At 44.8% G+C, this 12,304-nt stretch overlaps 1 protein-coding gene across 1 annotated transcript in view; it reads left to right on the forward strand.

Annotated features, from left to right (window-relative positions):
• Positions 1–12,304, forward strand: part of TRM11 (tRNA modification 11 protein) — a 121,342-nt gene that overhangs the window by 63,577 nt on the left and 45,461 nt on the right. Inside the window, exon 3 of the mRNA XM_086528926.1 lies at positions 11,241–11,558. Coding sequence (XP_086385052.1) covers positions 11,241–11,558 — 318 coding nt within the window. The remainder of the gene's footprint in view (positions 1–11,240; positions 11,559–12,304) is intronic.

A 12,304-nucleotide genomic window follows, 5' to 3' on the forward strand; every position in this document is an offset into this window, starting at 1 on the left:
TAGACGGAAAAAGGATTGAGAGCTTGTCTCTCGGATTTCCCTTACGGGAAGGAACGACCATCGAGTCAGAGATTTAGAACGGAGGGGTTTTCTCCGGTTCTTGTGCTTGTAAAAAGATTCTCCCTACTAAAGAATTCTCTTTAATGGGGGGACCAGCCCATCTTCTGGTCCCCAGTACTGTGTCGATCTTCTCACTCTCTTATCTCTCTATTTATTTCTCTCTATATATCCTTTGGCTTCAATATTAAGTGATAAATCCTATTTATCTGAATGTATTCTATATTGTTATGCGCTCCCGTTTGTGACAGTGGTATCAGAGCATGGTCTCCTCGCTTTCTCTGTAAAGGAGGACGACTCTGGGAAGATACGGGAAGAAGCCATGTCAAGCCAAGAGAGAAGTAAGCAGCCGGAAACCTAAGTCCTGCAGGAAAAAAGCTTGCAGAGTTGGAATTTTTTTTTTTCTCTTTGCAAAAAGTCGACACAAACTTGGGATTCTCTGAGAAGGCGACGAGAGCATGATGCTCAAGATCCTAGAGAATCCAAGGAGCGGAATGCTGAAGATCCTTCAGAATCTAGAGAATATCCATGAACATCAATCCAAAACCATAGCCAAGAAATCCTGTCATTTCGAGAAGGATATGAAGGTCTTTAGACCTCAGAACACTCCGGTCAAGTTTGATACTTTTGACGGAACGGAAGATGCCCCGAAAGCTACCGCTTTCATTTGACAAGTTTGAAGTTGCCTTTGCAAACGGCAATTTTAGAAAAAAAGCGTCGAAGGTGAGGCATGTGACCAAACACCTCAAGGGGATTGCAAGTATTTGGTGGTATACCAAAGCTCTGCAAGGAACTTACAACAAGACTTGGATTCAATTCAAGGCTGAATTTTTCGACAAATTTTTTTTCCTCTACACTTTTGAGGAAGGCAACCAAGAAGATTGGGATGGGTTTGCCCAATAAGAACACGAGTGAGTCAAAGCAAGTAGTGGTTCACTCTTGCCAAGGTAGCTCCACTCTCGATCCTCTCTCAGGAAGGAAAGATGAAGAAATTCAACAAAGGACTTTTGCCCGAATTTTGTAGACGCATCTGCAAAATACTTTGCAACAAATGGTAGAGTCAGCAATAAAAGCTGAAAGTGTACACCTTAGTGTACATAGAATGCAATCCCCGTAGTGGGACAGGAATCATTGAACACAGAAAGTTTGGAGTAAGGGAATTCAATCTAACTCTTGAGTTCTTGAATAGAAGACCCTCGAACTTTAAGTGAGAGGGCAGGTTTTCAATCAAAGTTACATCTTTGAGGAAATCATAAAGTGCATTGTGCTTGTTTGCTCTTTTGCCCAAGATATGGTTATGTCTAACCGGGACTACCACTCTCGAGTGTTTATGAGAGCAGGATCAAACTGAAACATTGTTTTCTGAGATGAATGGGTTTGCTTAACTAGCCGGAAGGTCAACTATTGATCTGGTATCTGGTAATTCTCGAACAGATTACCTGCTACTCCGGGTAGGAAATTATGAAGGAACCATTCTGAGCTTTCAAGCAAAGAAAAGCTTTCATGAAGCTTGAGTACTCTTTAAGCCCACACCCCCTACACGGTAAGGGAAGATATGGTAGTGCTTTTTGCACAAGTGAATGAACACTCTCTTTAGGAGGGAAGGAAACAAGCGACGACTACGGCATGTGCTCGAGGAATCCAAGGATTAAAATCCTAGATTATTTGATGAGCGGGTTTTGCTCTAAGATCGAGCCAAGTGATCATCAAGCTGAGCGTCTTCGCTCTAAGGATCTTACGAAGGGAAGGTAATTTCCCAGGTTCACCGAAACTTTAACACAGCTTAAGAATTATGTACACTTTTGAGTACATGGATAACACACGAAGATGCAGACCTATGCCAAGGAACTCGACGAGAGTTTGTTATACTCTCTTGAGCGCCTTTTTGCGCGCAAGAATATTTCGACACGAGAATCTCTATTTGAGATGTGTTTGGTAGAAGGTATTTGAGTTTCTCTACGGAGAAGAGGTTTTCCGATGGTCGTTGATCATTGAGTACGCTATGTGCTTTTACCATTACAGTAGCAACTTTTGGTTGCGATATATGTTTCTCCATGAGCAGGTCAAGTAGCATTTACACGCTGCTTGAATAAATTTGAACTATTTTGTTCGTAAGAATATAATTCGCCAACCGTTTCAAAATGGTAAGAATTACAAATGGGTGAATATCCTTGAGAATCAAAGAGGGTTCGCTCTATTGTGAACCGGGTTTGAACGTACGTTCAGAAAAATGCTATGGCTAGAATCCTATCTGCCTGAGATTTTGCAAGGCGTCATTGATGCTTGCAAGGAGGAAAAGATTGGAAGGGAGTGCGTCGTGCACAAGGAATCTTCGGATTGGAACCGTCCACCTACGTTGAGCGACGGCCCGGAACAAGAACCTTCTTTAAGGAGATCGCAAATTGTAAAAGAAAGACATCGAGCTTAATGCTCTATGATTTGGGCATTCCCTATGTAGGAGGACACAAGAGGTTTATTATCCTCAGGACTAATAGCGCAAGGTTATGCGCAAGAACATAGTGTCACCAGCGTGTGACTACTATCTATCCTTTTTGTTGATTTCTTCTTATTATCTATTTACTTTCACTTTTTGGAAACACCCCTCGGGAAATCTAACTGCCCTGCATTGCATAGCTAGTGTGGAACTGTCCAGAGGGAGTCCAGGCCTGAGGGCAAGAGAGCACTAAGGTTGGACAAGGACTATGGTTAGCCAAAGTGGGGTCATTGACTAGCCAAAGTGGAATCCTTTGCTACAGAGGCTACATTTCAGTTCTAGGTGTGGCTGCAGTGTACAAAGGGGGTCAGATGACCCAGAAAGATACAATGGCAACATCTCCTAAAATTTAGGGAATTGCTATTTTGGGACCTGAAAATGTCTTCGCGTCATTACGTGCAGTTTGACATTAGGATCATTTTGTTACTCTGTGGCCAAGTCAACAGAGGCTGCAGGTGAGATATTTTTAGACCCGAGGGTTTAAAACGGGAAAATGCACAAATGAGTGACACTTGGCACTCTGAGGCCAGTTTACTACTTATAGAGAAGGCAAAAACGTGATTTTCAGCTGTGAGCTCTTTTTCAAGTTTCCTGTCACAGGTTAAGAGCTATGGAGTGCTTGCTTTCCCTCCTATGTACAGTGCGGTGCCAGGAGTGATGCCCTGCACGCTACGCACTGTCCTCTCTCTCCCCTTTGGCAGTATGTTATGCCCCTCTAATGGGATTTTCAATTGACCAATGTACAATTGTGTGGGTTCATGCGCGATTGCCGAGGCAAGAGCCTCTTGCACAGGTACTGGATTAGCTAGCGGCTAATCCCCCCGCAGGTACAGGTGAATTCGGAGAGGTTTCACGCCAGAAATCTCGCCCGATTCAAAGGGCAAGTAGCCCTACAGGTGCGGGAGCTCGAGGACTTGCTACGGATGCGACCGGCACACGAAACGGAGCCCGAAACAGTAAATTACAGCCTGCTGTGTATTTTTGCAGGTTTAGGGTTTTGACCCTAAACGGTCTCTAATACCCCCAGGAGGTTCGGGCATGCGAGGGGCATAGTAACAGGGAATGGCTGTTTTCAGGTCTCCGTTCCCCGTTCCCATTCCAAATTCCCGTTCCGAATCCCCGTTCCGTGTTTCAAACGTGAGTACTCGTAATAGGGAATGGCATTTTGTTCCGCGTTCCCATTCCCCGTTCCCGTTTCGGTTTCCCGTTCCTGGTAACTATGGCGAGGGGACCGCTGTGCAGGTGATCCGGTGCATTTTCGGGGCTAAAAACAGAGAATTCAGCGTGCTGCAGATTCTCGCCAGGTTTTGCAAAGTTCTCGTATGCGTCGGGAAAGTCATTCAATGCGTGGGAATATTGACTGTGAAGGATCCTAGTACAATTATGTTGCCGAAATCGGGCTGGAACAGTTAAAATTCAGCCGAGCTTGTGTGGGGCAGCTTGTAGGGAACCACAGCGTTTATTCCCTCTTTTAAACAATAAAGAAATACCGAAAGGGGCGCCTAAGTTAAGGGCCAATCTGGTGTTGGTCTTCTCATACAGGTGCATTCTAGCAGCCTGTATCCCTTTCCCCCGTGTTGTGTCTTGAAAGTACCGGTAGAATAGACGACTAATAATGGGTGAAAGCTAAATCAAGGTTTGAAGTAAAGTCTACCGCCCTTTTTGGATTGAACAGGCCGGTTTCACATAGACCTAAATTTATTTTTAGGAGGATGATTCTTCTCGGAATTGAGAAGGTGGAATTGAGTTAACAGATTCTCGAAAAGACGCAAATGACGAGTTCTTACATGGCTCGTAAGTTTAATGAATGGTGAAGGATATCCTCGAGGTACTAGAGGAGGGACATGAACTGGTAAGGTAAGGTAATTTAATTTCTAAGTTCTCTTTTGAGAAAGGACTGGCTCAACTCACCATTGAGCAAGATTTGAAATTTTCCGGTTTCTCCCCGGCAGTTCAGTTGGACCTCTACAGTTGAGGACAACTGTTTATAAGTGAGAGGGATGTTGCTAAATTGGCTTTATCTCTGACAGAAAAATAATTCTTTTCTAAATGAATTATGGGATTTATAAGTGAGAGGGTTTTCTCGCTTGGAACACCAAGAAAATAATTCTAAATGAATTATTGGAATTTTATGTGAGAGGGTTTTTCTCACTGGAGACATCCGAGTACAGAGTATTCCTAGTGCGTCATTCAAAGTAATGATGGGAGCATTGTGAACGGGAATATCTGTAAAGCCACCAGGAACGGGTACTTCTGATGCGTCACATCGGATGGGTGACAGGGAGCATCGAAGAAGTATCCGACCATCCGGGAACGGACATCTCTGATGCGTCATAGGATGGGTGACATAGAGCATCGTGAAGGGGATTGTACCGTAAGTTCGGTAGGAAAGGACTAGGTGATGGGTATTCCTGATGCGTCACAAGGTGGGTGACGGGTGCATCGGAAAGGGGATATCCATAGTCGAGAGGAAATCCGAACTGGAAAAGAGGAATACGCGTAAAGACGCAAGCACAAGAATAAAGATGGGTTTTGAGAAGCTTTTCTTGAAAAGCGGAAAATTTTAACGAGTTTTCCGGGAAGAGCAAACGCTTTCCCGCGAGGAATCTATGTTTGCATTGCATTCGTGCATGTGATTGCATCCAGGGACGCCTGGGAAGTGCTGTGAAAGCATTGTTTTTAACTTATAAGGTTTTATTGAGTTTTTGGTAGATTCAAACTATTTTTAAAATACGCCGGCCGCCCATTTAATAAGTGGGAAGCCATCTGATAAATAAGGCAACAGATCAGCCAGCGAATTCTCTCTCTCTCTATTTCGGGTAGAACAGAAAAAAAAAAGAATAATTGAAATTCTCTCTCTCTATTTCGGGTAGAACAGAAAAAAAAGCACCACATGCGCTCACTGAAAGGGGTTATCAACGTCAGCAAGAGAAGACTCTGCCGCTAGATAACGCAAGGGATCGCGAGACTACGAAGCACGGAAGTCGCTTTTCCCGCGCAAGAGCGACAGGTACCTATTGTGGATTCGCCATACGAATTATTGTCGTGTTTTTGCGTATGTGTTTGCAGGTACTTCATCGCGAAGGAGAAGCGAGAAGGCTTCGGCCTACGCTTAGGAATTCCGAAAACGGAATTCGGAAATTGTTTGCGGAGTCTCAACTCCGAGTAAAGACGGAAAAAGGATTGAGAGCTTGTCTCTCGGATTTCTCTTACGAGAAGGAACGACCATCGAGTTAGAGATTTAGAACGGAGGGGTTTTCTCCGGTTCTTGTGCTTGTAAAAAGATTCTCCCTACTAAAGAATTCTCTTTAATGGGGGGACCAGCCCATCTTCTGGTCCCCAGTACTGTGTCGATCTTCTCACTCTCTTATCTCTCTATTTATTTCTCTCTATATATCCTTTGGCTTCAATATTAAGTGATAAATCCTATTTATCCGAATGTATTCTATATTGTTATGCGCTCCCGTTTGTGACACACTCTCTCTATTCAGAGAGGGTTTTGGGCCACTTTCTAGTGTGATGAGATACCAGGATCAGAGATGCCTCGGATTATACTTACTGGAGATTCGCAAACACAGAGGACCTCTTGAAGAGGGGCACAATGAGAGAGATCCAGCGACAGCGGAAGATTATATATTCTTTGAGTCATAGACAAAGGAGTTCGAGCAACCCCTACAACATAACAACACAGAGGCACCAGAGGTATACTGCTTGATCGGCCGATAGAGTTGGGGCGGTCCCATCGCCCACGGAGATCCATACCATACTGGCGTGACATAGGGGCCGTCCCGGAGATCGACGTAGATTGCGACAGAGGACCTATACCACACTGACGCGACATAGGAGCCGTCCCGGATATGATATATATGTATATGATACCTCGACTGTCAGAGAGCTCCATTGTATGAATTCACCCTTTGTATAAGCTTTCACCCCACCCCTACCCACTATTTTCTTTTCAATTCTTTGTACTTTTTGTACCCAGACCTCGTATTAGATTCACCACATGTAACCTTTTGGTCTCATAGGTCATTTTGGCCTTTTGAAGACGTTAATATTTCATCTCTCTCTCTCTCTCTCTCTCTCTCTCTCTCTCTCTCTCTCTCTCTCTCTCTCTCTCTCTCTCTCTCTCTCTCGTGCGCGTGCGCGCATTTGTGTCATAGTTACCAGGGAACGGACATTGCGGGCCTTGGAACGCCGGAACGGCGTTCCGGCCTTTTGGGATTTTCTGGAACGCGTCGGAACGGAACGGCGTTCCGGCTGGAGACTGTCACCGGAACGGGACGACCGGAACGGGCTGGAACGGGACGGAACGGACCGGAACGGCCGGAACGGCCCCACCGGCCATAAACGGCAGTTTTTGAAATTGGAAAAAATGACTGTTAGGCAGCCAACGGCCATTTTCAGCAGTCAAAAAAGTATATAATGTCCCCCTCCTCCCCCATTCTTCACACACTCATCAAGCCTCAAGGCCCATTCTCCCTTGCTTGAGCCTTGCTCTCAACTCTCAAGCCAAGCTCATTCTCCCTAGCTTGCTCTCAACTCTCAAGCCATAGTGTGGCGCCGCGGCATGCCTCAAGGCTCAAGCTCTCAACCTCTCTCTCTCTTGGGCTAACTTCTAAGTTCTAACCCTCAACTTTCAAGGCTCAAGGCTCAAGCTCTCACGGAATCAAGCGGCAAGCCTCTCTCTCTCAATCCCTCTCTCTCTCTCTCAAAGTTCAAGATCAAGCTCTCTCTTTCACGGATAATCCATCATCCATGGCCTCTTCTTCTCGTTCAACCCCCTCCGTTCATGCGGGCAACACTCAAAAGGCGAAGGAATGGTCGTGGTGGGATGAAGTGACCTCGGAGGGCACCTTGTCGGCGGCGGGAGGTTCTCGTGCATGGGGATGCAAGCTATGCTCTTACACGCGGAAAGGGGGGCATAACAAAGTGAGGGCACACTTTCTTCGAGTGCCGGGACATGAGGTGAAATTTTGTGCCAACGTAACCATCGAGAAGAGGAAGGAGCTCGAGGAAAAGGATCGGCAATTCAACCATAAAGCCAAGCCGGCACGCAAAGGTATTGATCCAAAGACCCTCATTTTCCCTTCTTCCTCTCTACCCGGTGTAGGTGTTGGTGCATCTTCAAAAGGTCCAATTCGTCGCCAAAAGACCCTTACCACCTCTTGGGACCCAAAGAAGAAAGAAGAGGTGGATGCGGCCGTGGCCCGATTCTTCTATCACGACCATATCCCATTTGTCGTAGCGAGGTATGTACATTGTTTTATGATTCATCAATCTTCTCTCTCATTTTTTGCGTTATCGTCGTTTCCACTTTTTTGATACTAACCTCTTCTATGTTTGATCGAAATAGGTCGGAGTATTGGAAAGTCATGGTGCAACAGATAGGAGAGTATGGCACCGGCTATGTGCCGCCATCTTCAGAGGCTCTCCGAACCACCTTGCTCGATCAAGAGAAGGCTATCGTGGAGCAAGCAACCCTCAACATTCAGCGTCTTTGGGCAAAACATGGCGTTTCCCTCATTGCTGACGGGTGGAGCGATACAAGGAAGATCTTAAACAAGATGGTTCTAGACAGAGATGGGCGACGCATTGTCAGAGATCAGCTGAGACAGTACAGAGAGATGCGAGGGTCATTTGGCAGTCCAGATGCTCAGATTGATCGCAGGAAAATAGGTTCAGTGCTTTGGTGGGAGGACTATGGCTATGATGGCCCTGAGCTTCAGAGATTGGCGATCCGTATTCTCAGGCAGTCAGTTAGTACCTCATGCTTGGAGCAATTGTGGAGTACCTTTAGCCACATTGCTTCCAAGAAGAGGAATCGGCTTGGAGTGGAGAAGGCTAATGATCTTGTCTTCGTCAGCGCAAATTTGCTTTGCAAGAGTACAGACAAACAGACAGATCCTTTTACACAGTGGGAGATGGAGCAAGAGGCTTCTCAGGCGGGTGGAGATGCACATCCACCAACACCAGGTACTTCATCTGTGGCTGAGATCGAGCCGGACCTAGACCTCGATGATGAGGAATGGGAGGATGTGCATGATTTACAGCCGGCTACTACGGATTGGGAGGCCTCTCAGGCTAGTGGCTCTTGAGTCTTGAGTCTTTGCCATTTATCCACCTTTTTGTATGGCTGCTTGAGCCTTGCCCTCTTTGCCATTTGTAGCTACTAGCATCTTTATGGTATTTGTCACCTTCAGTCTTTTGGTATTGTGGTCACTGAAGTCTGGTTTGAACTTTGCCCCCCTTTGGTTTTTTTGTAGCACCTTGGCCGCTGGCGGCCCTTGAGGCTTGTTACTATGTTAGCCATAATTAATTCCAAAGTGTTATCTCTGACTACTACTCTTGCAATTATTTGAGAGCATTGTGTATGTACTATGGGCATTGTGTTTGCTCATTGTTGTTCATCTGGCTATGTTGTTCATCTGGCTATGTTGTTCATCTGGCTATGTACTCTGGGCGCCTCACATCCCAATCAAGTCATAATAAGGTTAAATGGTCTTCGAATCGTGTTTTTTGTGGGTATTAGAGTCAAAGGACTCTAATACTACTTGTATTCAAACACATAACGCTAAAAAAAATAATATTTGGGTGTTTTTTTAGCCTGCCGTTCCGCGCCGTTCCCGTTCCTGGCCCATTCCCGTTCCCCCGTTTCGCAGGGAGGCCCGTCGCCGTTCCCGTTCCGCGTTCCGGGTAACTCTGATTTGTGTAGGCCTTTTTTTCTCTCTACTCTTAAGAATCGTACAAAATAAATAAGCTATACACTAAGGTGAGCAGGTTTTGAACCCTCTCTCTCTCTCTCTCTGTCTCTCTCTCTCTCTCTCTCTCTCTCGCGCTACGTCTCTCTCTCTCTCTCTCTCTCTCTCTCTCTCTCTCTCTCTCTCTCTCTCTCTCTCTCAGCTCTGAGAATCGTAATAAAATAAGTTGGGTACTAGTGTGAGTGTCTAAACATTGGCACGTGGCTAAGGCTTCCGTTTTAAAGCGTTTCAACATTTCAAAGGCGTGAGAAAGCCCTATTTCCCATCTCAAAGCTTTGAATCGCCATATCCTGGTAACTATGGTCTAGGGACTTTAGAGTGGTTGCATACCCTTTGATTTCCTCTCTCTCTCTCTCTCTCTCTCTCTCTCTCGTGTAGCACATCCTTCTCCGCAGTTATTGGAGAATTTCAGGGAATCCATCTCCCATGTAGACTTATACCTATTTTCACCCCCCATGTAATGAATCCCAATGTAATGTGATGTTTACTCTTATGAGTCATAAGAGTTCTGAAGAAGATACTACCCCTCCTCCTCTTTTTTCAGTACCCGGACATTGTAATAGATTCAATAGGTTGTAACTTGTTGGTCTTATAGGTCATTTTGGCCTTCTAAAGACGTTAATAGAACATTTCATTTCATTTCATTTGTCTCTCTTAACTTTGAGAATCGTAAAAAAATAAGTTGGATACTAATGTGAGTGTCTAAGAATTGCCACGTGGCTAATGCGTCCGTTTCAAAGCGTTTCAACGTTTCAAAGACGTTGAAAACCCCGTTCCCCATTTCAAAGCTTTGAAACGCAATATCCTAGTAACTATGGTCTAGGGACTTTAGAGTAGTTGCATACCCTTTGATTGCACAAGGTCATCACCAGTGTCTGTTAGGTGTAGGCACTAGAGAGTGTCCCCTTTTAGTACCTTAGTACGTGCCCTATGTAGTTAACAGCATGTGAGGCACCTCTTATCAGTAAGTGCATACTTATTAATAAGTGACCATCCCTTTTTTAAATTGTGGGGGATTTCTTAGGCTTTGCTCGACCCAGCCTTGCGCAACCTATATAAGCGATCCCTTGGTCTCCATTTGGATCATCAGATGCAGTACCCAGCACCCTTGGGCACAGGCGCCCTAAAACCATCAGCGTTCTCCAAGAATTTTAGCCTCACCAGTAAGCATTGTAGCAAAATTCAGCCCATCACCCTCAAGGCCAGTAGATTGAGCCTGGCGTTTTGGCCTCATCATCGTCATAATCACTTGCAGATCCAAGCACTCCCCTTCATCATCATCATCGCTAGCAACTTGCAGTTTTTCAGCCCTCAAGTATAGTGTTTTCAGTTTTCAGCCATCAGCCCCGTCGACATCAGCAGATCAACCCTGTACGGTTGCAGATACAGGTGAGCATCACTAGCGTTTTCCCATTTTCAGCCTTTAGCCTCGCAAATCCAAGCATCTTCGGCAAGCTCGTGTCAACATCTCAGCATCTAGGTGCATTGTATTAGCATTTGTGCAATCCAAAGCACATACCTTTCTAGCAATAGAGAGGGGGGCCCTTGGAACCTCATTTGGTGTTAGTTTTCTTTCTCTCTCTATCACTTACAGAACCTTCACTCACATCACTCATTCTCTCTTGTCTCTCTGTCTATAACTTTATGTACGTACCATCATTCAAGAAAAGAACCAGAGTCCCATATAATTTATTTTTTCTTGTTTGAGATTGCAAGTAACCCAAGACCACTGCAATCTGTCAAGTATATTATCGATCCTGAGTATTGGAAACCTAAAGGGGAAAATGAGTTTTTCTTTTTGTTTAAAAATTGCATTTAATGAATGCTGTGTTCTACAGGACATGATCTCAATGATTGGGGAGCAAATTCAGAGTATTGCAGTGCGTTTGAAAATCTCTTATTGATGCTTAAATATTTTTCCATTTCAGGGCAGGGTAAATCTAAAGAAGCCGCAACATAAGTTTTGGCTTATAGAGTCAGACAACAATGTTGAAACCAATGGTCTTCCGCCTGCAATGCAAAAAGTAGTCCTTTTTGCTCGTGAAATTGGGATGTCTGATCGCAGTCTTCTGACGAAGTATGAGCTAAGCAGACGCAAGTATCTGGGTCCAACTGCAATGGACGCAGAGATTGCTTTTCTTATGGTCAATCAAGCGTTGGTAAAGGCTGGGAAATTTGTTTATGATCCTTTTGTAGGGACTGGCAGCATTCTTGTAGCTGCAACTCACTTCGGTGCCATCACAATGGTATCACTTTTATTTTCTTGACTTCAAGCTGTTAGGTGTGGGTAAAGAAAATGTAAGCTTTTAGTTATCTGGTTCTTCATACACCTATAATCGTGTGTGCCCTTGTAATTTGCGTGTGTGTATATTGAGAATTCTGTTATTAATCATGCATAGACCTAACTATCCTCATACATGCCCTTTCTCCAGACAATAAGATGACAAGAATGTAACTGAAGTAAACTATAATCCTTGAGGTTGTTTGATTTGTAGGTTGCATGCCTATTTTTCTGATGCAGCTTATGCTTGCAATTACAGCTGTCTTTGTGCACTACTCTTATTGGTGCACGCTAGCCTTATGCACATGGATGCATGAAGTCTGTACTAAAAATACATTTTTAATGTGCTACATGATTTTTGAGATAAATGCTCAAATATTGAGAGATTATATGTATGTATTGACTAACCACTTATGCAGGTAAGCTTTATAGCTTGCATGCATACTACTTGCATATGAGAGAGAGAATAAAGGAATAGAGATAGCTAGGGATGCAAAAGCCCCAGCACACCAGTGCTCAACCACTAGTAAGGTGTCTGCAAAGCATAGCCCAAAACTATGCTCTTGCATTTGCATGAGCGGCCTTGCGCCGGGGGTGGGGGATTGGGTTGGGGTGCGCAAGAGTATTTGTCGACCAGCTTTATAAGCTATACGGTTTGCCAGAGGATATCGTCGGTGATTAGAATACTAAGTTCACTGGGCGACTTTGGCG

This window comes from Adiantum capillus-veneris, chromosome 14, assembly GCF_014529385.1.
Source record: "Adiantum capillus-veneris isolate H3 chromosome 14, ASM1452938v2, whole genome shotgun sequence".
NCBI classification, from domain to species: Eukaryota; Viridiplantae; Streptophyta; class Polypodiopsida; order Polypodiales; family Pteridaceae; genus Adiantum; species Adiantum capillus-veneris.